Consider the following 27,511-nt stretch of genomic DNA (forward strand, 5'->3'; position numbering starts at 1 on the left):
CCGGGGGTGCTTTCGAACTGCTTAATTTTGCAATATTTCTGTAAATAGTCTTTAAATTTCTTCCAATTTTCTTCCACCGACTCTTCTCCCTGGTCTCGGATTCTGCCAGTCATTTCCGCCAATTCCATGTAGTCCATCATTTTCATCTGCCATTCTACCAGAGTGGGTAAGTCTTGTGTCTTCCAATACTTTGCAATAACACAACAAACACTCTGTGAGGTGAGTGGGGCTGAGAGACTTCAGGAAGTGTGACTGGCCCAAGGTCACCCAGCAGCTGCAGGTGGAGGAGCGGAGATGCGAACCCAGTTCACCAGATTACGAGTCCACCGCTCTTAACCACTACACCACACTGGCTCTCAAACAAGCATTTAAACCCCATTGTTATTGAGCTCAAAGGAACTTAGTAAAGGTAAAGGGACCCCTGACCATTAGGTCCAGTCGTGCCTGACTCTGGGGTTGCTGTGCTCATCTCACTTTACTGGCCGAGGGAGCCGGCGTACAGCTTCTGGGTCATGTGGCCAGCAGGACTAAGCCGCTTCTGGTGAACCAGAGCAGCGCACGGAAACACCGTTTACCTTCCCGCCGGAGCGGTACCTATTTATCTACTTGCACTTTTTTGGCGTGCTTTTGAACTGCTAGGTTGGCAGGAGCAGGGACCGAGCAACGGGAGCTCACCCCTTCTGAGTAAAAATGCTTTGGATTGCAGTGCAAGGCTGCCCAGTCTTGACACAGTTACCTGGGAGTAAGCTCCATTGAATACAGTGGGAGTTACTTCTCGGTAGACCGTGTAAGGCTCCCTTTACAATAAAGGAATAAAGGAATAAAGGAAGAATTGCAATGAACGACTTTAGAATGGATGAGTGACCTTTTCCTTCTTCATATCCCAGCTTTGCCATTTCTTTCACTTGGTGCAGGAATTTTATTTCCAGTATGAACAGAATTGGGTTTTTTGCACCTGCACCACTTCTAATTATTCTCCGAAACCAGGTTGTCCCTGGAAAATCGGGACACTTGCCAGTTTTGTGGGCATGCTGGAAATGTGCCCCCCCCACTTTCCAAAAGCGTAACTGGGGATCAGGTGGGGAGTGTTTTCATTTCCTTCTTCTGCTGCTGAGAGGCTCCAGCACGGAGGGCTCTCGGGGGGGGGGGGAGCTGAGGCTGCCGGAGGCCCCACCAAGGCCGTTTCCATGCCACCCCCTCCCACCCCCCTCCTCCCACAGCTCAGAAAAGGCACAGGAGATGAGCATCGCCCCAGAATGGATGATTCAACAGCCGCTGGCATATCTAAGTGGAGAAAGTGATGATGCCTGGGGGTGGGGGAGGCAAGGGAAGGAAAGAGCAAAAATCCCACATCCCCAGGTATTTCTCTCTCTCACCCCCCCCCCCGGCAAAATCCAGGGACTGAGACCAGCCTGCCACTTTCTCCGCCGCGCTGGAAGCAGGAAGGAGACATGAGACAGATCACGTTGGAGAACCTTTATTTTCCGACAGACACACAACCATGAAAAAGACCCCTGACCCCCCACTAAAAGGGGGGGGGTCTGGCACAAACAGAAGCAGGGGGTGTGCAGCGAGAAGGGGCACAGGGAAGCAGACCCCAGGCCCCACTGCGGGGAGCAGCCTCGGGGGATGGCTTCTTGTGGGTTCCATGTCCACCCGCCCTCAGAGCAGCCCTGCTTCCCACATAAAAACCCCCGAAATTAACAAGACGACAAACAAGCCAACCAAAACCAAGGTGTCCAGCAGGGAAAGGCAGCAGAAGGGGCCTTTAAAGCAGAGCACGTGTCCTTTCCAGAGGATGGGGAAACTCCAGATGCAGCAGGGAGAAAGTCTGGGGCAGAGGCCGCTTTTGGTGTGGGGACGAGGGGGAACTAAAGGAGACACAGGGGTGTGTGGTGTGAAGTGGGGTGTATTTTCAAGATCAAGCTAAGGTGTGAATGGGCCCCACCTGCACTGGCTCAGGAATAGCAGAACTGCAGAGTTGGAAGGGACCCCAAGGGTCATCTAGTCCAACCCCCTGAAATGCAGAAAGAGCTCAGCTCTTCTTTACGCCCCTCTTGCTTTAGTCCCCTCTGCAACCCCCCCCCCAGGAGGATTCTGACTTACCAAGGTAAGAGGGGAGCCAGGGAGGAAAGGTTTGGGGTGCCAGAGACACAGCCAAGGGGAGGGCGGTGAAGCCTCCTGGGGGAGGGCGTGCGAGGGAGCGGGGAGGAGGGTCTCGGGATGTGGGGCAGCCCCCCCCCCTGGAGCTGTCTGGCAGGGTCAAGGGGGCCCGACGCTGCTGACGGTGGTGTAGCTGAACTTGGAGAGGGAGGCCCCCGTGGCCGTGAGCTCGTCCTCGGGGGGCCGAGGGCGCCTCCGGTAGCAGGGAGCCGCCCGGCCGCAGGAGCAGGTGGCGGCAAAGGCCTTGCGAAAGCGCTTGTTCATGAAGCAGTAGACGAAGGGGTTGACGCAGGCGGAGGCGAAGCAGAGCAGCTGGATGAAGGAGATGGGGGTCCCCGAGAGGGCGCGGTGGGCGGCCTGGGGGTCAAAGGCCCGCCAGGTGTTGACGGCGTAGAGGGGCAGCCAGCAGACGAAGAAGAGCACCACAATGGCCACCAGCATGCGCACCACCCGCTGCTTGGCCAGCAGCTTCGCCCGGGAGGTGTTGACGCGAGCCGCCTCCTGCTGGGCGCCGTCCTCGGGGGTCAGGACCGACAGCTCCACTGCGCCCCCCGCCGGCCGGGACACCTGGACGTAGCAGCCGTCGCCCTCCTCCGTGCAAGGCGGGAGGGGCTCCGTGGATCCCCCGTTCTGCTGGGCTGGGGGACACAAGGGGGAAGGGCGTGTGAGGAGGGCTCGGGAGAGCGGGGGACCCCCAGGGCCATCCAGTCCACCCTCTGCAGTGCAGGAATCTGAGCTGATACATCCCAGGCAGATGACCACCCCCCAACCTCTGCTGGGAAACCTCCAGGAAGGAGAGTCCACCATCTTCCCAGAAAGTTTCTCCTGATGTTTAGGCAGAATCTCCCTTCTTGTGAGTTCAGGGCCTCCCTTCAAGCTTGCTCCACCTTGAATGGTGGTAGGGGTCTCCTTCCTTGGAGGTTGGATGGTCGCTTTTCAGGAGTTCCTTAGCTCCGATTCCTGCTTCCTTGGGGGGTTGGACTAGATGGCCCCTGGGTTCCCTTCCGATTCCATGATTGTGACATTTCTAACGCAGCGCCCGTCCTCAGGCAGAGCCAACAGGGTGGCCAACATTAGGTGCACAAGTAACATGAGGAACAAGCTTCAAAACATAGCCCAATAAACAGCAAAATGGGTTTCTGAGGCATCAAAACTGCCGGTGACTCAGTTACACTGGTCCCTCTGGCCACGATCTGAAGGCTTGTACAGATGCAAAGGTCTTGCATGACACCTCAACAAATGTTTTTTTTTTTTTTGGGGGGGGGTATCCAGGCCTGTGCATCTTTACAAGCCCAGAGACCCACTGCCCTGCCTCCTCCCAGCCTCCGGCTTAGCTGATGAGCCCACCCCCAGCGACCCCCAGCCAACGCCCCCAGCTTTTCCCACCCCTGCCCCACACCAACCTTTGGCCTGCCGGGTGAGGTCCATCTCAAACTGGATGCCCCTGTAGAGCTCGCGGGAGATCAGTCCATAGGCCACGATCATCACCAGTCCTGGAATCAGGAAGAGAGTGACGAGCAGCAGGACGGACCTGGCCAGGAGGGAAGGGGAGACGGTTGCCCTTGAGAAAGGCCTCACTCTCCTCCCTGGATTTGCCAGACCCTCTTTCCAAAGCGCTCCCAGGTGCACAAGGTAAACTCATACCCACAAGTACGTAAGCAGGACAGAGAGCAACACAGCAGCAATTGAGCCCCCCGGCCAGCCTTGGAGACCCTCTCAAGTCACGTCACGGGGAAGCCCTCTGCAAAACCAGTCTGGCAAGTATCTGTTGAGCTTGCCAAGCAGACCTGCCCAAAGGGCATCTTCTGGGCATGGATGGGGAGCCAAGGCATTCAGCGTTTCCAAAGGACGTCTCAGACAGGCCAGGAAGGGCCATTGTCAGGTAGGGTCATGCACCTTGGTGGAGAGACTTGTAGACAGGTTGGAGAAACAGGACCTCTGAGCATGAGCTGATGTGCACGGCCAACCCATTTTGCAATGTCTCTGACATTTTTGTGTGGGATGTGAAATACAAGAGTAGTCAAGTACAACCTTCCTAGAGTGAACATGTTTACACATGGGGAGGAATGTTTGTCCAGCCAGCTGGTCAACTTCCTGTTTCCTTCTGGGCTGGGACAGACTTCCTCTGCATGTGACTAGAGGTGGGCGTGGCCTCACCTGTGCAGGTAACAACAAAAGCACAGGGCAGGGCAGCCATCTCTCTCTGTGACTACATGCATCGAAGAGGCAACATCTGCTTAGCCAAAGATGCTCTTCCAGCCAAGAGAGGACAAAGGGATTGTCTCCTTATGAGATAGTTTCTAGGTATATGTTATGTTACTTTTCTAAGCTGAATCTGCCTTCTGGGATCCGATTGTGAACAGAATGATGTGTGAGTAAACCTTTTTATACTTTTATAGAAGACTGTGCCGTGTCTTATCTTTTATGAGGGAATAAGAGGAAAATGCCAGAATAGTTATTATAGAGGCTTTAGTGAGCCTGAGGAAACACATCTGCTGTGAGTTTAAAAAAGGGGAATGTTACTCTGCTAAATTGTGAACTTGTTTACACAAGTTGGAAAGGGTATAACCAGACATTATCTCCTCTCCTGCATCCCTGAACATTCCCACATTCTGATGCGGTCTTTCTGCGATGGGCACAAAACACTTTCCCTCCTACTGGAATTTGTGGCCGTTCAATGAAGCTGAGTGTCGGATGATTCAGGATAAAGAAAATTAAACCTGTCCTCGTGCAGCGCAGAGTTAAACTGCTCCTGGATTCCAGTTGCTCGGATCCTGCTTCCCACAGACAATTGTTCAGCCACGGCAAAAACAGGATGCTGGACTGTGTTGGCCACTGGGATCTAACAGGCTCTTACATTCTTCAAGAGAGCCCAAAGGGTGGAAAGGGCAGAAAGCCACCACTCTGACCGCCTCTGATCTGTTGTGGCATCTGAATATAGACTGCATTTTTAATCAAGGCATATATTGGCTTATATCTTGATCAGGTTCCTAAATTAAATGGGCTTAGATTTTCAAAAGTTTCATGCCAGGCAGACCAACTGCTTAAGAAAACACTGACAGTGTTTTCCTTCTAGACAAAGGGCCCCCCCCTTTGATTTATAGCAGAAAACAATTCTCAAAGTCGTAAAAGCTGGAATTACAGACTGAGAGTGAGGACACTGACCCTACATGTTACAGAAGATAAAAAGGGCAGAGACCAAACATAATAAAACCGTTAAACTTGAGCCACAGGACAAAAGGCCAAGAGCACATGGAAATGAGGCTGTAAACTCTTTCTTCCTTTTTACTTTGAGGAAGTTTATCCTTTTAAAAGGCTACCTATGTTATGTATTAAATATATTGTCTTAAATGTAATTATGCAAAGGATTTAAGAAATGCTAGATTTCATATAGTTGTATTTAGCCCCCCTTGTCAGACAAGAGACGCCAAATGAGCCCTCATGACAAATGGCTGTCAGACCTTTGTTTAAAGACCTCCAAAAGGAGATATTTCATTGATGATGCATGAGAATATGAACCCAAGGTCTCTGACATCTGTTCAAGATAAAATTTTAAAATTATTAACCATCTGTTTTGGAGGGCAAGGAAGACAAGAGGTGAGCTGGTAATTAAGATTCCTTGTTGAGACACATGTAAGATATATTACTACTTATTTGTCATTTATAGATGAAACAATATATAGCTCTTTGTGTTCCATATAAGGACAGAAGGATATGGGTGTATCTCTTAGAATTAATTATAGCAATCAGCCAATAGGAAATCCAACCAGGCTGATTGAACAGAGGCAGCCACAGGAGGAGCAAAGGGGGCTGGATTAAGGGAATATAAGTGCTGGCCATAATGGCAGGAGGCAGGCCAGAGCTTGGTAACCATATACCACTGTGCCTCTCATTTATTTGTCTGACAAATAAATTATTTTTTTAATTTCTCTGTTGCTGCGTTGAATATTTCATTCCAGCTAAGCGTTAACCACAAGCAGGGTGCTACATTTTATGGTGCCTGCGACTCGGATAAGTGGTCTGCTGGAACGCAGCCCCTTCGCCTTACTGGACGGGGTACAAGAGAGAAGACAACTGATTGCCTACCCAGCGCGCACTGGAAAAATTTTTTCCAGGGGAACGCAGCAGTCTCATCTGTCTGATACCCTGCTCACTGGCGGCGACGGACCGGGGGGGAACCAGAGAAATAAACAGGGAACCAGCTAAGGGTAAGTGCACTAAGGGGTTTTGGCCCTCCAATTAATTGGGAGGAAGAGAAGTCCTGATCAAACTTCTGCGTCTCAGTAAAGGGGAACTGAGTACGCTAGGTGGCTGGGTACATCAGATGGTGATCTGGTGTAGGGAAAAAGGGAAGATTGGGAGGTAGAGTATGGTTGAAGTATCTGGCGCATTGCATGTGTGAGAAAGTACAATGTGTAGCTGACCTAAGTGTGGAGTGAGTACTACTTCGTTTCCCAGTAAGGTGTGTGTGTGAGTGACTGAGTGGATACTTCACAGGGCCATACAATGGGAGTTGGGGGTTCAAAGGGGGGAAATACACCTTTTGAATGTATGTTAAATAATTTTAAGAAAGCCTTCTCAGGGGCATATGGAGTCAAAATGACGCCAGAACGCCTGAGAACGTTATGTGAACTAGAATGGCCAAAACAAAATACTGGATGGCCATCTCAAGGAACCTTTGATATAAATTTAGTAAGCAAACTTTGGCCTAACATCGCCAAAGAAACTGGAGGGTGCCCAGAACAATTTTCATATATAGATTCCTGGCTGAACACATTAAATAAAAAAAACCTCCATGGATAAGGGAATGCAAAGTCCAACGATGCAAATTATTGGCTGTAAAAGCCGAAGCTAGGAAAGGAATCTTGCCAAATAAACTCAAACCCATTTTTGAGGGACCAGAGGAAGAGGTGTTTCCACCTCCACCCTATGCTCCACATCGAAGGGAGCCTAATTCAAACCCTCCACCAGTTGTAACCCCAAGGCAAGAAAGTGGAATTGTCAGGGGTTCAGAAGCAGAGACGCAGAGAAGGGTGGAAACAGAGAGCGAGGGGGAGGAAGCCGAAGGGAGAATGAGTGATGATGACGACCCGAGATCTCCAAGCCTAAGCAGTGAGTCAGAGGACTCCCAAAAGGGAGCCCCAGTGAGCAGAGCAAGGGGGGGATCCGGGGGGACACCCCAGGAGGAAGGGAACAGAGGAGATTCAGAGAGCAGCAGCTGGAAGTCGGGACCCACGCTAATAACTGAGGGCGGCAGCAGCTGGAAGTCGGGACCCACGCTCAACACTGAGAGCAGCAGGGAGGAAGGTAGCCAGGCATCGGGTTCCGGAGGCTGTCAGCAGGAGGGAGGGCACGAGTCAGGGGTGGTCACGCCCTCCTCAGAGAGCGAGGCAACGGTTAAGAGGAAAGTAGAGAGTTGGGCGCGCGCGCCAAGTTCAAATGCAGCGGAAGCTGGAGCAGTAAGCAGCCCGGAGAGTGAGCCAGGTCCTAAAGCCCGCCGCAAGGAGGCAGAAGGATCAGGGGGGTCAGCGTCAGAGGAGAGTAGAAGGGAGGAGGCCCAGGGGGGCAGAAGGACCCAGAGACGTAGGGAGAGGCGAAGGAGGTGGAGCAAGGCTAGGGTATTAAGCTGGTGTGCAAGAGGCGGGGACTCAGACGGGTCTTCGCCGACCTAGAGCAGAAGGTGTAGAGCTGCACGCTGCAGTTCGGAAATGAAACCTGTAACTCAATAAAGACTCTTTTAAAGTGGACGCTGTGTGGCGTGGTCCTATGTGAGCTGGGACCTGGTAGCAGCTCTGACAGTAAGACCCGTCTCTTCAAAGCTTCAGAAACCTGAAACCTCGCAGCGGGAGCAGAAGCCGCTAGGGGAGGAAGAGGGGTGTCTGTAAGCGAGCTCACAAAGGTTAGCAAGATGACGGAAGAACAGAGGATCTCCGCGCTGCAAGAGGCAGTGACCCAGTTGTCCTCAGAGGTATTGGCTTCCAGGAAACGGGAGGAGGAGACTACAGCCGCCTACAGAGACCTACACGCCAGGTTTGAAATGCTTGTTAAGCAAGGGCAACCGGGACCCAGACCGGAGGGCGTGGGATTGGCACGGAGAGCAGGAGGGCTTGTGGCTCACTTCGATGGGACTTTGCAACAGTACCCTAATTTTAGAGCAGACGTAATGTGCGCACTGCAACTGCTGGCAAAAGACTTTAGAGATGAGGAAGAGAAGGTGGGGTTCATATTGTCCCATTTGCATGGGGATGCCAAAGCCTGGCTGCGCAATTTGTGGAGGGATAAAGATCCGGCGCTTCAGAATGCAGATGCCTTTATCAAAGCGATGGATGCGTGTTTTTTGTCTACTATTGATGTGGATCTTGCCAGACGGGAGATTCATGGACTAAAACAAGGGAGGGCGAGCGTCCGGCAGTATCACGCCCGATTTTTTGCGCTGGTCAGTGCTTTAGAATGGGATCGGGATTCGCCCCCTGTCAGAGACCTCTTCTGGGAGGGTCTAAGTTCAGCGGTTAAGGATGAAATTGCAAGGGGGGAGAGGCCCCGAAGCACGCAGGAGGTGGTCCAAAGGGCGCTAACTGTGGGGGTGAGGCTGGAAGAACGTCCATGGTGCAGAGATGAAGGACGTGGAGGGCGCGAAGCAGCGAGAAGTTTCTCTTTCGTTCCGAGGGAAGCAGCGCGTGCGCAATCCACACCTCCGCCAGGAGGGGGAGGGGAACCGATGGAGGTTGGAGGTGCAAGGGCTCAGTCAGCAGCCAGAGCCCTAGCACCGGCAGCAGTGAAAGCGAAGCCTCCTAGAGGGAACAGGAAGTGTTACATCTGCGAGGATCCAGGCCATTTGGCGAAGGAGTGTCCCCGGAGGCTCCACAAGCACACTGCAGCCTCAGCAATGGTGACTGCAGCAACGCAGCAAGGAGAACCACAGCAGGGAAACGACAATGTCTGGCTGGAGACGGAGGCACTGGGGCCCAGCCAGACGCATCTGTGAAGCAGTCCCCAGCAATCTTGCAACCCACGGATCCCCTCCCACCCAAACCAGTAGTGCAGCTCACAGCATCTCTCCAGCTACCCGAAGGCGTCACTATCGAAGTGCCGCTTTCTGTGGATTCTGGAAGCAACGCAGACTTTATAGCGCAGAGCTTTGTGGAGCAGCACGCTATACAGCTATTGCCTGCCACTCTGCCCCTGCAAGTCGTCACAGTGGATGGCAGAGAGTTGCTAGGGGGGCAGGTGGTGAAGCAGACGCCACCGATGGTGATGCGCCTTGGCAACCACAGGGAAGTCATCAGTTTTAATGTCACCCAACTGTCGGACACGCCCATTGTGTTGGGCATGAGTTGGCTGGACAGGCACAGTCCGACACTGGCTTGGTACCAGAGACAACTGATCTTCGGCTCCTCTTATTGCGCAGAACACTGCATCCTGCCCCGACGGGAGGGAGAGGAGGAGGAATCACAACTGCAGTTGGGAACGTTGCAAGCGGTCCCCCACAAATACGCGAGCTTTTTGGAGGTCTTCTGCGAGAAGGAGGCGGACAAGCTACCCCCTCACCGGCCATATGACTGCAAGATTGACCTCCTACCGGGGGCGACGCTGCCGAAGGGGCGGCTATACTCCATGTCTGAAGATGAAATGCAGGAACTCAAACAGTTCATCGAGCATAATCTGGAGCGTGGCTTCATCAGAGAGTCCAAGGCAGTGGGGGGCAGTCCCGTTTTCTTCGTGAAAAAGAAAGACACGCCCCAAAAAAGACTGGTTGTGGACTACCGCCTTTTGAACCAGATGACCAAACCGTCTGATTACCCCATGCCCAGGATTGACGACCTCCTCGCGACGGTGCGCAAGGGACGCGTGTTCACCAAGTTGGACCTGCGAGGGGCGTACAATCTCATCCGCATGCGGGAGGGCGATGAGTGGAAGACGGCCATGTTCACACCGCTGGGCACCTACGAATACAGAGTTATGCCCTTTGGATTACAAAATGGCTCTCACTGTTTTCAAGCTTTTATGCATCACGTGTTGGAGGGACTCCTCTACAAGACATGCGTCTGCTTCCTGGATGACATCCTGATTTTCTCTGACTCGCAGCAAGCTCACGACCGAGACGTGAGGGAGGTGCTCAGCAGGTTGCAACAACATAGACTGTACGCCAAGCTGGAGAAGTGCCAGTTCGACACGACGGAGGTGGATTTCCTGGGATACAAGTTGTCGGACAAGGGGATAGCCATGGACAGCACCAAGGTTCGTGCGGTATTGGATTGGAAAAGCCCGCGCAACCGGAAGGAGGTCCAGCGGTTTGTCGGCTTCGCCAACTTCTATCGCAAGTTTATCAAGGGGTTCGCGATGCAGACGGCAGCAATTACGGACACGCTCAGCTCCAAAAAAAAGAAATTCATCTGGACGGAGCAGGCGGAACAGTCCTTTCAAGCGCTCAAGCATCTCTTCGCATCGGAGAAGCAACTGCTGCATATCGACCCCAGTAAACCGTTGAGGGTAGAGACAGACGCGTCAGACAGAGCCGTGGGAGCGGTCCTGCTGCAGCGAGACCCGCAGGGGGTGTGGCGGCCGGGAGCGTTCTACTCCAGAAAGCTCAGCAAGTCGGAGCAGAACTACACCATCTGGGACAGGGAGTTGCTGGCCATTCATGCAGCTTTCAAGGCGTGGAGGCACTTCCTAATCGGCGCCAAGCACACGGTGCAGGTCTGCACGGACCACAAGAATCTGGAGCACTGGCGCACGGCTCAGTTCCTGAACCAGAGGCAGATACGTTGGGCGGAGTTCTTTGCTGACTTCAATTTCCGAATAGAGTACGTCCCAGGCGACACCAACATCATGGCGGATGCACTGTCCCGAAAACCGCAATACCTAGAAGAGGTGACGCCAGCGGCGGCCATGCACATCTTCGCACCGACGGCGTGGGCGTGTGCCTCAGCTACAGTAGACCTGGATGCGGTGCGACGTGCATTGCGGGACGACTCATTCGCGCAAGACAAGATGGCGGAACTGCTCAGAGGCACGGCTACCACGGACGAGTTCCAGGTGCGGGACGGCTTGCTCCTACGCAAAGGGGCTGTCTATGTACCAGGAGACGACCTTCGCGCCAAGGTACTGCAACAGTTGCACGACGCACCCACGGCCGGTCACTTTGGCACAGAGAAAACGATGGAATTAGTCGCGAGAGACTTCTGGTGGCCCAGGCTGAGAGGAGAGGTCGCGGACTACGTCGCGAGGTGCGACACCTGCCAGAGGGCCAAGCCGGTACACAGACCACCGGCGGGACTGTTAGAACCGCTGCAAACACCGTTTGAACCGTGGGAGAGGGTGGCCCTGGACTTTGTGACGGATTTACCCAACTCGAGAGGCAAGACAGCTGTGCTAGTGGTGGTGGACTTGTTCACCAAGATGGCGCATTTCATTCCGTGTGCGAAGGTGGCCACGGCGGAACAAACCGCCAAACTGTTCATAGATCACGTGTTCAAAGTGCATGGCCTGCCACGGTCTATCCTGTCCGACCGCGGACGCCAGTTCATCTCGTCTTTCTGGCAGAAGCTGATGGGTTTTCTAAATGTCAAGGTCAATCTAGCATCAGCAAGACACCCGCAGACCAACGGGCAAGCAGAGAGGGTCAATGCCATCATGCAGCAGTACCTGAGATGCTATGCCAATCAACAGCCTGCGACGTGGGTGGATTACCTGCCGCTAGCCGAGTTCGCTTACAACAACACGAAGCACGTGTCCACAGGAGTGACGCCGTTCTTTGCCAACAATGGGAGGAATCCCAGAACCTTCCCGGGACTGGAGAGAGTGGGGGAAGGAGAACCACAGACGGCGGACGCGTTCGCGTCAGAGCTGCAGGCGGTCCACGATCAACTCAGACGGCAGCTGGAGCTAGCTAAGCACGCCTACAAGGTGCAAGCTGACAAGCACAGGCGGGTTGGCGAAGTGATCCAAGTGGGAGACTGGGTCTGGTTGGCAGCCCACGCAGTGCCGACCAGGTCGCTTGCCAAGAAGAAGTTGGGGCACAAGCAGATCGGTCCGTACCAAGTCGAAGCGCAGATCAACCCGGTAGCCTTCCGACTGGCGCTGCCGGAGGGTTCCAGAATGCATCCGGTGTTCCACAGGTCGGTGCTCACTCCCTACAAGGCACCTCACAGGTTCCAGGAGCCAGGGACGGCGCCAAGTCCGCTCCGGGAACGGAAGGAGACGCGGGAGGTGAAGCACCAGGACCACATCAACGAGGTCACGGAGATTTTGGACTCCAGATGGGGGGAAGAGGGAGTCGAATACCTCTTAGCCAGAGAGGGCACCCGGGCCAGCGCCAATAGCTGGGTACCAGACTACGCTTTGGAGGAACCCCTGCTCAAGGACGAGTTTCATGCCCTCTTCCCACACAAACCCATGCCAGCGAGCTTCTTCGACGACTGGTTGTTCACACCCACACTTTCTTCCAGCACGTTCCATGGATTCGACTCAGAAGGGGAACCCGCACGGAGCGCCCGTTCCCCAGAAGGTTCACCGGCAGGTTCGGCATCAGGCAACTCGTATTGGTGGGACGATCGACCGGAGGAGCGATGGCGCAGGAAGTGGCTGGAGATGCCAGGTCGAGCGACCGACGCAGAGACTGACATGGACGTGTTCGGGGAGGACCTCGGGTTCGAGCACGGCGGTACAGAGATGGAAGAGCAACAAGTCAACGTCGACGACCGCGAGGGGGAAGACTCGGAGGTCTTCAGTTGGCGGCCACCCACGGGGAGCGACCTGTATCCAGCATTCCCTCCCATGATGATGGAGCGCCCAGCACCCACACCTGACAGCGGGGAGGGGGGAAGGGGGGGCTTCGAGGGGGGGATGGATGTCAGGGGTTCAGAAGCAGAGACGCAGAGAAGGGTGGAAACAGAGAGCGAGGGGGAGGAAGCCGAAGGGAGAATGAGTGATGATGACGACCCGAGATCTCCAAGCCTAAGCAGTGAGTCAGAGGACTCCCAAAAGGGAGCCCCAGTGAGCAGAGCAAGGGGGGGATCCGGGGGGACACCCCAGGAGGAAGGGAACAGAGGAGATTCAGAGAGCAGCAGCTGGAAGTCGGGACCCACGCTAATAACTGAGGGCGGCAGCAGCTGGAAGTCGGGACCCACGCTCAACACTGAGAGCAGCAGGGAGGAAGGTAGCCAGGCATCGGGTTCCGGAGGCTGTCAGCAGGAGGGAGGGCACGAGTCAGGGGTGGTCACGCCCTCCTCAGAGAGCGAGGCAACGGTTAAGAGGAAAGTAGAGAGTTGGGCGCGCGCGCCAAGTTCAAATGCAGCGGAAGCTGGAGCAGTAAGCAGCCCGGAGAGTGAGCCAGGTCCTAAAGCCCGCCGCAAGGAGGCAGAAGGATCAGGGGGGTCAGCGTCAGAGGAGAGTAGAAGGGAGGAGGCCCAGGGGGGCAGAAGGACCCAGAGACGTAGGGAGAGGCGAAGGAGGTGGAGCAAGGCTAGGGTATTAAGCTGGTGTGCAAGAGGCGGGGACTCAGACGGGTCTTCGCCGACCTAGAGCAGAAGGTGTAGAGCTGCACGCTGCAGTTCGGAAATGAAACCTGTAACTCAATAAAGACTCTTTTAAAGTGGACGCTGTGTGGCGTGGTCCTATGTGAGCTGGGACCTGGTAGCAGCTCTGACAGGAATGAATAATGGGGGGTGGAGTCACAGAACTTGATTCCTTGATAGATTATGATAAATATCTTCAGGAGGCATTGGAGTCCTATAATGAAGCCCAAGCAGAAGTGGTTATTCCACCTGTGAGTCCCAGTAGAACTCCATCTACAGTCTCCTTTAGTGGAACAACTAATTGCCCACCCCAAACCCCTGTACATCCAAGTCCTAGAGAATTATTACAGAAGTTACAGGGAGACCTTAATCGGTCAGCAAGCAATACAGCCAGGCGTATAAAGCTGCTAAAAGAACGCCTTGGGACAGATACCATCCCCTATGATTTGAGGCCCCTAGAGCAAAGCAAAGAGAAAGGTCACGTAGTAGCCCCTCTTAGAAGAGTATTTGATGCACTTGAGGAGCCTGTGCTGGTTAATGGGCAACTCGGAACACGGCCACCTCGAACTTCGATCCTCCAGTACATTCCATTCACAACTACGGATCTGATGAATTGGAAAACACCCTATCTTTCGCAGAAAAACCTCAGGCTATGATGGACTCGGTGACTTCAATAGTAGATACTCATAGTCCTACTTGGACATATTGTCGCCAGCTCCTGAATACTCTCTTCACCACTGAGGAAAGGAGAGACATAATTGAAAAGGCACAGATATATTTGCGTGAGCAGGCCAGAGTGGGAAATATTTATAATATTGACCGTCATCTCCAGGACAACTTTCCCTTGGAAGATCCTAATTGGGATCCAAACAATGCAATTCACCTGGCCAGGCTTACCACCTACCGCCAGATGCTTGTGCAAGGTATCTGCAGGGCATGCCAGAAGCCCACTAATATGTCTAAAGTCTCAGGAGGGTAGACGTGTTACCCATAACACTGTTTCGTGTTCGGTGCACACCCACAAAAAGACTTAAGTTGTCACCTTTTGAGCTCCTGTATGGGAGGCCGCCCTCCTTTGTTCAGGATATTCCAACTGACCTCAAACAAATAGGAGACCATGCGACACAGGGACAAGTGCAATCTCTCTCCCGTGTTTTTGTCTCTCTCCTGTGTTTGTTTGTTTGTTTTTTTATCTTAACAGGTGGGCCCTCGAGCGCACGCCGTGCAGCATTGCCGTGCCGATTCATCAGCTCCAGGCTGGCATAGCATATGGGTGAAAGAGTGGAAACGTGATCCACTTGCACCTAAGTGGCGTGGACCTTACACCGTCTTGCTCTCTACTCCAACAGCGGTGAAGGTAGCTGAGGTGACCCCCCTGGATTCATCACTCCCGTTTGAAGAAGTCCGAAGGCAGTTGGACATGCAAAGGTGACCCCTCTAATCCTTTAAAACTGACTTTCTCCAAAAAACCCCTGTATCTAGCCCTACGGGGAACGGACTAGGTCACGGGCAACATTAGACGACCGGCCTGCTGCAGCCACAACACTGGAAGCTGGCTGACCTGCGCACGCCTGAAGCTTGAGGAGCGCCTGAACCAGCGACTGTGAGCGGAAAGATTCTCTTATACAATTGATTGACTGCCCCCCTTGTGGAACAATTATCAGAGATATTACTCATTGGGGATCCTCGGGATATATGTTTTGGTCTTGGTGGTTCCCCATTTCTGTCACTGGGGAATTATATTGGGACTAATAGTTTTATGCTATCACAATAAGGTAATCTTTTGTGAAAGGAATGCATATGCTAGACATCAACATGATTTTATTATTAATCCTGATCCCTTGGGAAGGGGAAGGGTCCTTGAATCTGACTAAATTTGCTAAATATGGATTCCGCCATGACCACAATATGTGGGTAGGTTTAGCTGAAATGGTAGCCAATGTTGCAAATAGGACCAATTGCCTTGTTTGCTCTCTTGGGCCAGATGATTCAGAGGGAGGTATGCCCTTATTACCAATACCATTAAATGCCATTGGTAGGGTAAGCGAAATGCCACACCAAACAGAAGTACAGAATTTCCCCGGATGGAACTCAACTAAACCATTACGAGTTATACCTGTACAAGGGGAATTCTGTGTGCAGCTGATTCTACCATGATAGGCTCTTCTCATTGTCACTATACTTGGGATTATATTAAGAATACCTGGGCAAACGGTACTACCTATCGAACTCGGAATGCCTTGCCCTGTGCACCTCCTTTTATTCATGCATGGAAAGTGGTATGGAACATAACTGTGACAGAAAAAGGCAATCTAACATACTGCACTGTGAACTCTCTACCTCTTTTGATATTTCGCCTTATGCACTCCACATACCAAAACCCTCAGACCCGATGGTTGTGGTGGATATGTGGAGAATGGGCATACAAGAAACTCCCTTCCAAATGGAGTGGGACTTGTTTCCTGGGATGGGTATTACCACCAATGTGGATTATGCCCACTAGTTCAGCAAAGCGAACACGAAGAAACGCTGATATTTCTCATATAGCAGGAGGAAGTACCCAAAGTTGGAGCGGTACTGATGATTGGCCACCAGAGCGCATTATAGCCTATTATGATCCTGCCTCCTGGAATCCTGGTGAGCTCATACAAGGGGCACGGGATCCTATTTATAATCTAAACAGAATAATTCGATTGCAAGCAGTAGTGGAACTTGTAACCAATGTAACGGCCCAGAGTTTGAGACTTATTGCATAACAGCTGGATGAAAGTAGAGCCGCCTTTTTGCAGCTGTAAATGGGAATGGATTATGTACTTGCCAAGCAGGGAGGCCTATGTGGAGTCTTGAACTTGACAGGGCATGCCTGTTGCTTTAACATTTCTGATAATGGTGAGGCAATCCGTGTGTTGGCCACAAAGAAGGAGAGTATAGCACATGTCCCAGTACAAACATGGGAAGGATGGGATATGGGATGGCTCATCAATTTGTTACCTAAAAGGGATACTATTGTCTTGCTTGTTTTTCTTGACGGTAGTAGTGATGGTTTTATGTATGATGCCATGTATCATTTCATGTTTTAGAAGTACAATTAGCAAGATGATTTCGAATGAAACTCTACCTCATATCATGGCCCTATACAGAGCTTTAACTCAGGAATATGATGAAGATCAAGCTATCAAGGACGCTTGGTGGCAAGGTCCTTGAGCTTGAAAGGGGGGAATGTGGCATCTGAATATAGACTGCATTTTTAATCAAGGCATATATTGGCTTATATCTTGATCAGGTTCCTAAATTAAATGGGCTTAGATTTTCAAAAGTTTCATGCCAGGCAGACCAACTGCTTAAGAAAACACTGACAGTGTTTTCCTTCTAGACAAAGGGGCCCCCCCTTTGATTTATAGCAGAAAACAATTCTCAAAGTCGTAAAAGCTGGAATTACAGACTGAGAGTGAGGACACTGACCCTACATGTTACAGAAGATAAAAAGGGCAGAGACCAAACATAATAAAACCGTTAAACTTGAGCCACAGGACAAAAGGCCAAGAGCACATGGAAATGAGGCTGTAAACTCTTTCTTCCTTTTTACTTTGAGGAAGTTTATCCTTTTAAAAGGCTACCTATGTTATGTATTAAATATATTGTCTTAAATGTAATTATGCAAAGGATTTAAGAAATGCTAGATTTCATATAGTTGTATTTAGCCCCCCTTGTCAGACAAGAGACGCCAAACGAGCCCTCATGACAAATGGCTGTCAGACCTTTGTTTAAAGACCTCCAAAAGGAGATATTTCATTGATGATGCATGAGAATATGAACCCAAGGTCTCTGACATCTGTTCAAGATAAAATTTTAAAATTATTAACCATCTGTTTTGGAGGGCAAGGAAGACAAGAGGTGAGCTGGTAATTAAGATTCCTTGTTGAGACACATGTAAGATATATTACTACTTATTTGTCATTTATAGATGAAACAATATATAGCTCTTTGTGTTCCATATAAGGACAGAAGGATATGGGTGTATCTCTTAGAATTAATTATAGCAATCAGCCAATAGGAAATTCAACCAGGCTGATTGAACAGAGGCAGCCACAGGAGGAGCAAAGGGGGCTGGATTAAGGGAATATAAGTGCTGGCCATAATGGCAGGAGGCAGGCCAGAGCTTGGTAACCATATACCACTGTGCCTCTCATTTATTTGTCTGACAAATAAATTATTTTTTTAATTTCTCTGTTGCTGCGTTGAATATTTCATTCCAGCTAAGCGTTAACCACAAGCAGGGTGCTACATTGTGGGTCCCTGCCTTTTTCTGTACAAAATGGCTTTTTTTTAATTAAAAAAGGGCTGTGAGTCAGCAAGTCAAGAGATGGTACTTAGAGTCTGATTGATGGGCCCATCGACATTCTGCCCAGGGCTGCCCTCTCAGGCCTGGTTTACTCATTAAACTTGGCTCCTGCGCGGAGGAGCTAAAAGGAGGAGCCGTGCTTTTAATGCCGTTCGACACGTGTCCTTGTGGCCAGCAAATTTACTGGGGAGGCTTCCAGACCTCCTGGAAAGCATTCCCTTCCTGACTGCAGCTTGGAGAAAGGATCCCTTGCCAAGCAAGGAGCAGAGGCTTCAGCCCAGAAAGCAGACAGGCGCTCTGGGGCAAAACTTGGGCTCATCACAACTCAAACTGCCCCGATACATCCATGCTACACCTCTTCCCATACGAACCTTCCCGGACCCTGAGATCATCTTCTGAGACCCTTCTTCATGTGCCTCCTCCCAGAGAGGTGTGGAGGGTGGCAACAGGAGAACGGGGCCTTCTCTGCAGTGGCTCCCCGTCTGTGGAATGTTCTCCCCAGGGAAGTTTGCCTGGCACATTCATTATACACCTTTAGGCACCAGGCAAAAAAGTTCCTTTTTAACCAGGCCTTTGGCTAATCTTATTGACATCCAACACCCTTTTAGAATGTGGTTCTTTTTGGGGGGTGGGGAGTTACTGCTTTTGGGTTGATTTTATATGTTGTGGTCTTGTTGTGAACTGCCCTGAGACCTCTGGGTATAGGGCAGTGTATAAGTTGAAATAATAATAATAATAATAATAATAATAATAATAATAATAAAAAATACACCCGCCAAGTTTCCCTCTTGCACACTGCAAGATGTTTGGCGTGGGGGGGGGGGCTGGGCAAATGCTACCGTCCCTTTGAACAAGGACTTTGTGCCTGTCTCTGCCCCCCCCACTTCTCCCGTGGGTGCTCCCCCCATGGCTTCCTGGGGGCTTCCCCCAAATATTTAAACCAGTGCCACAAAGGAGTTGTGCCTTCAGTGCCCCCCCCTTTCCCCCTCAAGCCGCTGGGGCTGCAGCCTGAGCAGAAGGAGGCCTCAGGATGAACGGGGCCCCAATCCTGCCATGTCTTTCTTCACGCTGCTGCAACTGCTCTGGTGAGAGATCGGCGGGTGCTGCTTGGGGGGGGGCAGCACTTCTGATGACTGGATCTGTGCAAGGGGACTACGTGCAGGGGTGTTTTTTTCGGGGGGGGGGGTGCACCCAGGAACAATTTATATATGTCATGTATTTACTTAAATCCCACTTCAGCTTCATGGCAGAGTTGGGCTCTGAACCCTGGTCCCTTCTCGGTCTAACCACTGCACCAGACTGCCTCTCAGGAGGCCTGTCATGCTTGGGGACCGTCAGCTCTGTGGGACATGGTGTCTCGCACACCAAGAGAAAACCCTCCCCTCCCCAACACTCAAACACATGGGAGATCCAGGATGGGTAAAAGAAAGTCCTTCTGCATGCTGTGCAGTGTTAGTCTGTGGAACTCCCTCCCTCATGAGGCAGCCGCCATGGCCACGAACTTGGATGGCTCTGGAGAAATAAATCCACGGAGGGGGAGAGCGCTACCAGTGGCTCCTAGCCACGCTTCTGAAGACCAGTTGCTGGAACCCTCAGGAGAGGAGAGTCCTCTTGGGCCCAGATCCTGCCTACAGGTTTCCCCATTGAGGATCTGGTTGGCATCTGTGAGAAGAGGACCAAGTCACCTTCAAAGGTAGCCCGACGCAGAGCGCATTGCAGCAGTCCATCCTCCCTCCCTCCCAGACAGAGGCAGTTCTGGATCTGGTCTGCCCAACTCTCCATATCCTGCGTGTGCCACCCACCAGCAACCCGGGTTCTCCTTGGGTCCTCCTGGAGCCCCCAGTCCCAGTGGCAGTCTATCTTGCTCCCTAGGGGCATTTGGCCACGGGGAGGACTGGCTGCTGGGCCCGATCCGGCCGGGCTCTCCTCCTGCTCCCTCGCGCCAGGGCCCAGCGCTCTCCCCCCCACCGACCGCTCCTCACCAGGCCTGCTTGACGTTGCTTCCGGGCCAATTGTGGGTGCACTGGGTGATGTGGGGCTCTCCGGGCGGCGTGGTGGTGGTGGTGTAGATGGGGTAGGGCAGCATCAGGAGGGCCGAGATCAGCCAGGTGGCGGCGATGACGCGGTAGGCGTGGGAGCGGGTCTGCCAGACGCGCGACTGGAGCGGGTTGCAGATGGCGTTGTAGCGCTCGATGGCGATGGCGACGAGGCTGAAGGTGGAGACGCTGACCGCCATCCCTGGGGGAGGGTGGGGAAGAGAGGAAGAGGGTCAAGGAGACCCACGGAAGCCCCTTCCCCTGCGTGGGGCTCAAGGGCGCCCCCAGCGTGCCGCCCCCCGGCTCACCCATGAGGTAGGCGACGCCCTTGCAGACGACCTTGCCAAAGATGAAGGTGCCCATCAGGCTGGGGATGAAGCTGAAGGGCAGGCAGAAGACGGCCACCATGAGATCACTGAGTGCCAGGGAGAGCAGGAAGGAGTTGGTGACGGTGCGCAGGCGCTTGTTGGCCACCAGCACCCAGATCACCAGCACGTTGCCAAAGACGCTCAGCAAGAAGATCACCGAGTAGAGAAAGATCCGCACGGTCACGTCCAGGTCTGCTGCAGAGGGATAATAATAATAATAATAATAATAATAATAATAATAATAATAATAATTTATTTATTGCGCGGCAGCTAAAAAAGCCAAGGATCTAGGAGTCTTGGTTGACCACAAACTTGACATGAGCCAACAGTGTGATGCGGCAGCTAAAAAAGCCAATGCAATTCTGGGCTGCATCAATAGGAGTATAGCATCTAGATCAAGGGAAGTAATAGTGCCACTGTATTCTGCTCTGGTCAGACCTCACCTGGAGTACTGTGTCCAGTTCTGGGCACCACAATTCAAGAAGGACACGGACAAACTGGAACGTGTCCAGAGGAGGGCAACCAAAATGGTCAAAGGCCTGGAAACGATGCCTTATGAGAACGGCTAAGGGAGCTGGGCATGTTTAGTCTGGAGAAGAGGAGGTTAAGGGGTGATATGATAGCCATGTTCAAATATATAAAAGGATGTCACATAGAGGAGGGAGAAAGGTTGTTTTCTGCTGCTCCAGAGAAGCGGACACGGAGCAATGGATCCCAACTACAAGAAAGACGATTCCACCTAAACATTAGGAAGAACTTCCTGACAGTAAGAGCTGTTTGACAGTGGAATTTGCTGCCAAGGAGTGTGGTGGAGTCTCCTCCTTTGGAGGTCTTTAAGCAGAGGCTTGACAACCATATGTCAGGAGTGCTCTGATGGTGTTTCCTGCTTGGCAGGGGGTTGGACTCGATGGCCCTTGGGGTCTCTTCCAACTCTATGATTCTATGATTCTATGATTTATACCCCGCCCATATGGCTGGGCTTCCCCAGCCACTCTGGGCGGCTTCCAACAAAATATTAAAATACAGTAATGTAGTTTAAATGATGTCATGAAGAGAGCAGGGGGAGAGGCCAGCGTGAGCCCTCCTGCGCAGAATGAGGGGGGTGGCAGCCAAGCGGGCCGGCCGGCCTGGCCCCAGAGAGGCCAGCCAGGAGCTATGGGGCTTATGCGACCCCCAGGGTGTCGGGATTCTGTGGCTGTGTTTCCAGCATTGCTGGGGGTGGACTCGATGACCCCCAGGGGTCCCTTCCAACTCGACAGTTCTAGGGTGCTGGCAGCTTCCCTGTGCTTCAGCCGGGGGGGGGGGGGCTCTTTAACGATGAGCTTCCTGGGGGAGTATTATAATCATAATACTTCTACCCCCCCCATCTGACTGGGTTGCCCCAGCCATTCTGGGCAGCTTCCAACAGGTATAAAAACATAATAAAACATTAAACTTCCCTAAAGAGGGCTGCCTTCAGATGTCTTCTAAAAGTCAGATAGTTGTTTAGTTCCTTGGCATCTGGTGGGAGGGCATTCCACAGGGCAGGAGCCACCACCGAGAAGGCCCTCTGCCTGGTTCCCTGTAACTTCGCTTCCCACAGTGAGGGAACTGCCAGAAGGCCCTCGGAGCTGGACCTCAGTGTCCGGGCAGAACGATGGGGGTGGAGACGCTCCTTCAGGTCTACTAGGCAGAGGCCTTTTAGGCTTTAAAGATCAGCACCAACACTTTGAATTGTGCTCAGAAATGTACTGGGAGCCAAGGTAGGTCTTTCAAGACTGGTGTTATGTGGTTTCGGTGGCCGCTCCCATCACTAGTCTAGCTGCTGCGTTCTGGATTAATTGCAGTTTCCGAGTCACCTTCAAAGGTAGCCCCACGCAGAGCACATTGCAGCAGTCCATCCTCCCTCCCTCCCAGACAGGGGCAGTTCTGGATCTGGTCTGCCCAACTCTCCATATCCTGCGTGTGCCACCCACCACCCTGGGGTGTTATTCCCTTTTCTCCTACCTACTGCCGCCTGACCTTCTCTCAGCAGCTGCTGGCAGCTCCCCTCGCCCCCCCGGTCCCTGCCACTCCAATGCCAGCCTCCCTGCTCTGAGCAGGCCGCTGGCACTGCTGCTGCCCACAGAGGCCTCGCCAGGCCCTGAAACCTGCAGAGGCTGACAGCTGGGCTCCCCTGGGAGTTTCCTGAGACGGGCCTTGCCCACCCAAGACACCCACCCTCATGCCACCCATCCCAGAGGACCCAGGCGTCCTGCTATCCTTGCCGGACGCCTCTCCAGGTGTTGCTTCCTCTGGTTTCTCCCAGGGAAGAGGCCGCTGTTTGCCAAGGTACCTTTCTGCTGATAAGGATGTGTCAGCCGGCCGTGACATGCAGAGATGGGAGCGGAAGGCAGGAGGGAGCAGGCAGTGCCAGCGCCAACAGCACCCCCCCCCCGAACAGGGGTTTGTGTGTGTGGAGAGCTGTGCGCACACCAACACAGAGACAACCCGGATCTTCCTCTCTCTCTCTCCCTGCCCCTGCCAAGGACATACCTTCCAGTTGACCCTCCCCCAGAGGGGGGAAGACCCCTGGGCATGACTGCCTGGCACTCCCCCCCCCCTTGTGCCTCTGAGACCCAGACCCTACGCCTCCCAAACCTCCTGTCTGAATTAATGCAGGAGGGGTTAGGATCACAGCCGTACCTTGGAAGTCGAACGGAATCTGTTCCAGAAGTCCGTTCGACTTCTGAGACATTCAGAAACCAAGCAGCAGAAGACGTCCTGCTTCCAAAAAAGTTTGAAAAAACCTGAACAATCACTTCCAGTTTCCGATCATTTGGGAGCCGGAACGTTCGACTCCCAAGGCGTTCGGGAGCTGAAGGTAGGACTGTACTTTTGGTTATTATTTACCGGTATTAAATTGGAGGCTCACTTTATCTTGCCAAAGGCAACTCAAAGCGGCTTAGAAGCAAACGAGCAAACCAACCAACCAACAGAAAACCTCTGCAGAGATACGTTAAAATAAAACAAAGAACATGCTGAAATAATACCTTAAAGAAACATTGAAAACACCAAACCGGTTCTAAGAGGCCACAGAGAAACACAAGCCAGAGAGCTAGTTAAAGAGGAAAGTTTTTGCCCAGCATGAAAGCCATGAGATGATTGTGCCAGGTGAGTCTCCCCGCGGAGAGCCTTCCGCAAACTGGGAGTCGCCTCTGAAAAGGCCGCACCAGGAGGGAGTCCCACTCTCTTTCGCAGAAGGGAGACTGAGGGTCATCTAGACTGACCCCCTGCAATGCAGGGATCTCAGCTCAAGCATCCATGACAGACGGCCGTCCAACCTCTGCTTCAAAACCTCCAAGGCGGGAGAGTCCGCCATCTCCCCAGGGAGAGCACTCCACTGTCAAATCAAATGACTCCTGATGTTTAGTGGGAATCTCATTTCTTGCCCTTTGAATCCACCAGTCTGGGGGGTGTTACCCTCAGGAGCGGCAGAAAACAGCCTTGCTTCACCTTCCGACTAAACATTAGGAGGAACTTTCTGGGAGTAAGAGCTATTGGGGGGGGGGCGGACTCCCTCCTTGCGAAGGGGAGAGGTTCTCCTTCTGAAGCAGAGCTTATCATCACCTGGCATTCTTGTTATCTGTTTATTGATACCCTGCCTTTCCCCCTGTTGGAACGCAAGGGGGCTGACAGATAAAATAAAAACAGCTAAAAACACAGTCATTAAAAAAAATTAAAAACAAACATTAATAGAATAAACCTGTCTGTCTGTCTTCTCTATTTACCTAGTGGTTTTTTCTTTAAAAAATTGTTTAGGGGTACTCTCATTTTGTTTTCCTTTTATCTCCCTACTTTATAAAGGAAAACAAAATGAGAGTACCCCTCAACAATTTTTTAAAGAAAAAAGCACTAGACAGACAGACAGACAGACAGACAGACCGACAGGTTGGTCCCGAAGAGTCGGACACGACAAAATGACTAAACAGCAACAACAAGTCTCCTTTTCCTACTCATATTGAAATCCTGCCCCTCAATGAGGCCAAACTTAGATTCACAAAATGTTTTGGGGTATGCGTCCCTCTGCGTCCCCCCAGAAACACACACACACACACACACACACACACACACACACACACACTATCTGTCTGAGCTATTTTAAGACATGCAATTGTAATGAAACCAGCAGGGTCCCAATCCTTTCATTGAAAGGGAAGGACAACCAGGAGGGAGCCAGTCTCGCTTCCCAAGGGAGGGAGTTCCACTGGCTGGCCTCTGTCCCGGATGCTTCAGCTGAGATTCCGGCATGTCGGGGGGTTGGACTAGATGACCCTTGGGGTCCCTTCCAATTCTACGCTTCCAGGATTCGAGGGGGACATCCCTTCCGATATTGGAAGATGGCTATCCCGTCTCCTCTCGGTCTCCAAGCCCAGCTCCCTCCACGGTTCCTCCCGCGCCTCATCCTGCTCTCCCTCCTCCGCACACCTTCCCGGCCGGACTCGAGGGGCCCCTGGCACTGTGCTCATGCTCTTACCCGCAGGAGAGAAGCCAAGCCCCCCCAAAGCCCCCCAGAGAAGAGAAGCCAGGGGTCCAACCCGGAGGGACAGGGCAGCACCCAGGCCACAAAAGAACTCTGTGCATGCTCCGAAGTCCTCCAAGGACCGGAGGGAATGACTGAGGTGGACTGCGGGGGGGGGGGTGTGTCAGGACCTGCAAAGGGCAGAAATGGAGGCTGGAGGACCCGATCCAGGGACGTGGAGGCGACACCACGTGGAGACGAGGGGGGGGCGTCTCCCCGCTGCCTCAAACACGGGCTTGGGCTGGGGAGGCTCCAAATAGTTGGGTTGGGGGTTTCACCCGAAAACAGGGGTCTATCAAAAGGCACCCCCTATTTTCTGGCCCCAGGGGTCTCCTCTAGGATGCTGAGGGAGAAAGTCCATTACCCTCCCCAGCGCCGTTGGGGCTGCGTGGAATCGCGGGTGGGGGGCGCTTCAGAGTTCCCGCGCGAGAAGCGCGAGGGGGGCCCCGGAGGAACGTGTTGGTTGTGTGTGTGTTGCATGTCCCCTTTGGGGGTGTCCCGGGCAAAAAGGGAGACGGTGATGGGGGCTCCCGCCCTCTCCTTTAGGGGGATCTTGCGGGGCGGGCGCGGGAGTTCCGCGGCCGAGATGCGCGCGCGTGGCGGGTGGATTCCGGCATTAGGCTCGCCGGTACTGCAGAGAAGGTGGGGTTTTTTTTGGGGGGGGGGCTGTCCCGGTCCACCGCTGCCTTGGGCGGGGTCCCCTTCCTCCTCCTCACCTCCGGCTCCGCGCGGGGGTCTCCGCGAAGCGTCGCAGCCTCCGCCGGTCCCGTTCCAGACGCCGCCGGCCGAGCCGTTCCCGGTCCGGCCGCAGAGCAGCGACTCGTTGAAGGGGCGCGGAGCCTCCATCCTCGGCGTGGCGTCGCGGGCAGCAGCCCAGGCAGACTGACGCCCCCTCCCCTCCCCTCCCCTCCCCTCCCCTCCCCGCCCGCCGCCGCCGCCTCCGCCGCCGCCTCCTCCCCCTGCGCTCGCCGCCGCCGCCTCTGCAGCCGCCCGGCTCAAGGCTGCTGCTGCCACCCCGAGCCCGACACCCAGCGCCGCCGCCGGAGCAGCAGCGCCCCCTGACGGCGGACGGGGGCCCTCGCTGCGCCCGGGAGCTGCGGTCGGCGGCGCAGGCGGGGCGCTCTGCACATGCCCCGGCGGCCGAGTGGGAAGGGAACCCAGGGGTCATCTAGCTAACCCCCTGCCAGGCAAGCTCTGGAACAGCTTGGCGGCGCCCAAGCTCACCCTGGAGCATGGGCAGAGTTCGGGGCAAAGGACACTTTCCCGGGGTGGCGAGGCGCTTTCCGCACGAGGGCCGCACCCCGTGCCCCCGGGCATGTGCAGAGTGCCTTTATCCCCAGGCTCCCTGGTCTTTCGGGGAAGAAGGTCGGCCGGCCGGCGCTCAGACTCCAGCCAGCCAGGCGCAGTGCGGGGGGGGGGCATCCAGAGCCCCCACCCCACCCCTGCGCGGGCCAAACTGCTGGCCCTCGGGCTTCTCGAGTGGGGGTGGGGGGTGGCGTCTCCCAGCATCAGCCCCAAGCCGGAAAGCCGACGCCGTGTTTGCTGGGGGAGGGGCGGAGGCACCTGACCGCCCCCCCCCGCTGTTGACACAGGTGGTTGTTTACCTGGCCGAACGGCAGCCAGGTAAGTGCTGCTGCCTGCGGGTCCGAGCGGGGGAGGGAGCCTGGCAGCCGCAGAGGGGGGCTGCTCCTCTCTCAAAGCCTCCCGAGGTGCCCCCCCCCGTGGCTCATCGCCTCCCCTTGACCGCTCCCCCCCCACGATCCGAGAGGGGAGAATTTTGAGAAGTGCAGCTTCTCTCGTTCCTCCTGGTCCCCAGTTCCCCCCTCTCTTGGGTTTGCCTCCCTCGCAGGGTTGTTGTGGGAAATAAATGAGGAGCTGGAGAAGCCCCTTGTTGCCCCCCATGAGCTCCTGGGAGCAGTGGCGTAGCGTGGGTTCTCAGCACCCGGGGCAAGGCAAGTAATTTGCGCCCCCTAACCCGTGGATTTTAGCACTCGAGTCTCTTCCGCGCCCCCCCCAGATGTTGCGCCAGGTGCAGCAGGCCCCCCTGCACCCCCCACGCTACGCCACTGCTCCCACCACAAGCCTTCAGGACAGCCATCCGAAGGCTGGCGCGGGGAGAAGGTCTCTCCGCCCCACCGCCAGGCTTCGGAGCAGCCTTCCGAAGGCTGGCGCGGGGAGAAGGTCTCTCTGTCCCACCGCCAGCCTTCGGAGGAGGTCCGAGGACAGTGGGGTTCCTGCTTCCTCAAGGAGGGCCGGCCAAACACGCCCCCCCAAATGTTGCGCCCGGTGCGGCCGGCACCCCTGGCACCCCCCATGCTACGCCACTGCCTGGGAGGGAAAAGGTTGGCTATGAGCGCAATAAACCGAGCCACAGCTCTCTGCTCCTGGCGGGGGGGGGGGATCCCTCTCCGTCTCTTTGCGGGGGAGGCGCTGGCTGTCATTTGGCAAAGCAAGGTTGTCAGGGGGGGGCGGGATGGGGACCTGGGCTGGCAGCCCAAGCAGCGGACGTGGGGGGACTGCTGAGCGGGGAGAGGGGAGCCTCCCGG

The 27,511-nt window shown here is 54.0% G+C and overlaps 1 protein-coding gene across 2 annotated transcripts; it reads right to left on the minus strand.

Moving 5' to 3' along the window:
• Positions 1-1,470: 1,470 nt before the first annotated feature.
• CCKBR (cholecystokinin B receptor) lies at positions 1,471-25,836 on the minus strand. 2 transcript variants are annotated; one of them, XM_082219437.1, is made up of 5 exons: positions 25,682-25,836; positions 20,366-20,617; positions 20,004-20,259; positions 3,567-3,694; positions 1,471-2,801 (listed from the first exon to the last, which is right to left on the minus strand). In XM_082219437.1, exons 1-5 carry the CDS (start codon positions 25,809-25,811, stop codon positions 2,263-2,265), a joined length of 1,305 nt encoding a protein of 434 aa, XP_082075563.1. In that variant the 5' UTR covers positions 25,812-25,836; the 3' UTR covers positions 1,471-2,262. The 2 variants fall into 2 exon arrangements, with proteins under 2 accessions (XP_082075563.1, XP_082075562.1); XM_082219436.1 differs by having other exon boundaries at positions 20,366-20,620.
• Positions 25,837-27,511: the final 1,675 nt, after the last annotated feature.

This window comes from Podarcis vaucheri (assembly GCF_965113315.1).
Source record: "Podarcis vaucheri genome assembly, chromosome: 4".
NCBI lineage: Eukaryota > Metazoa > Chordata > Lepidosauria > Squamata > Lacertidae > Podarcis > Podarcis vaucheri.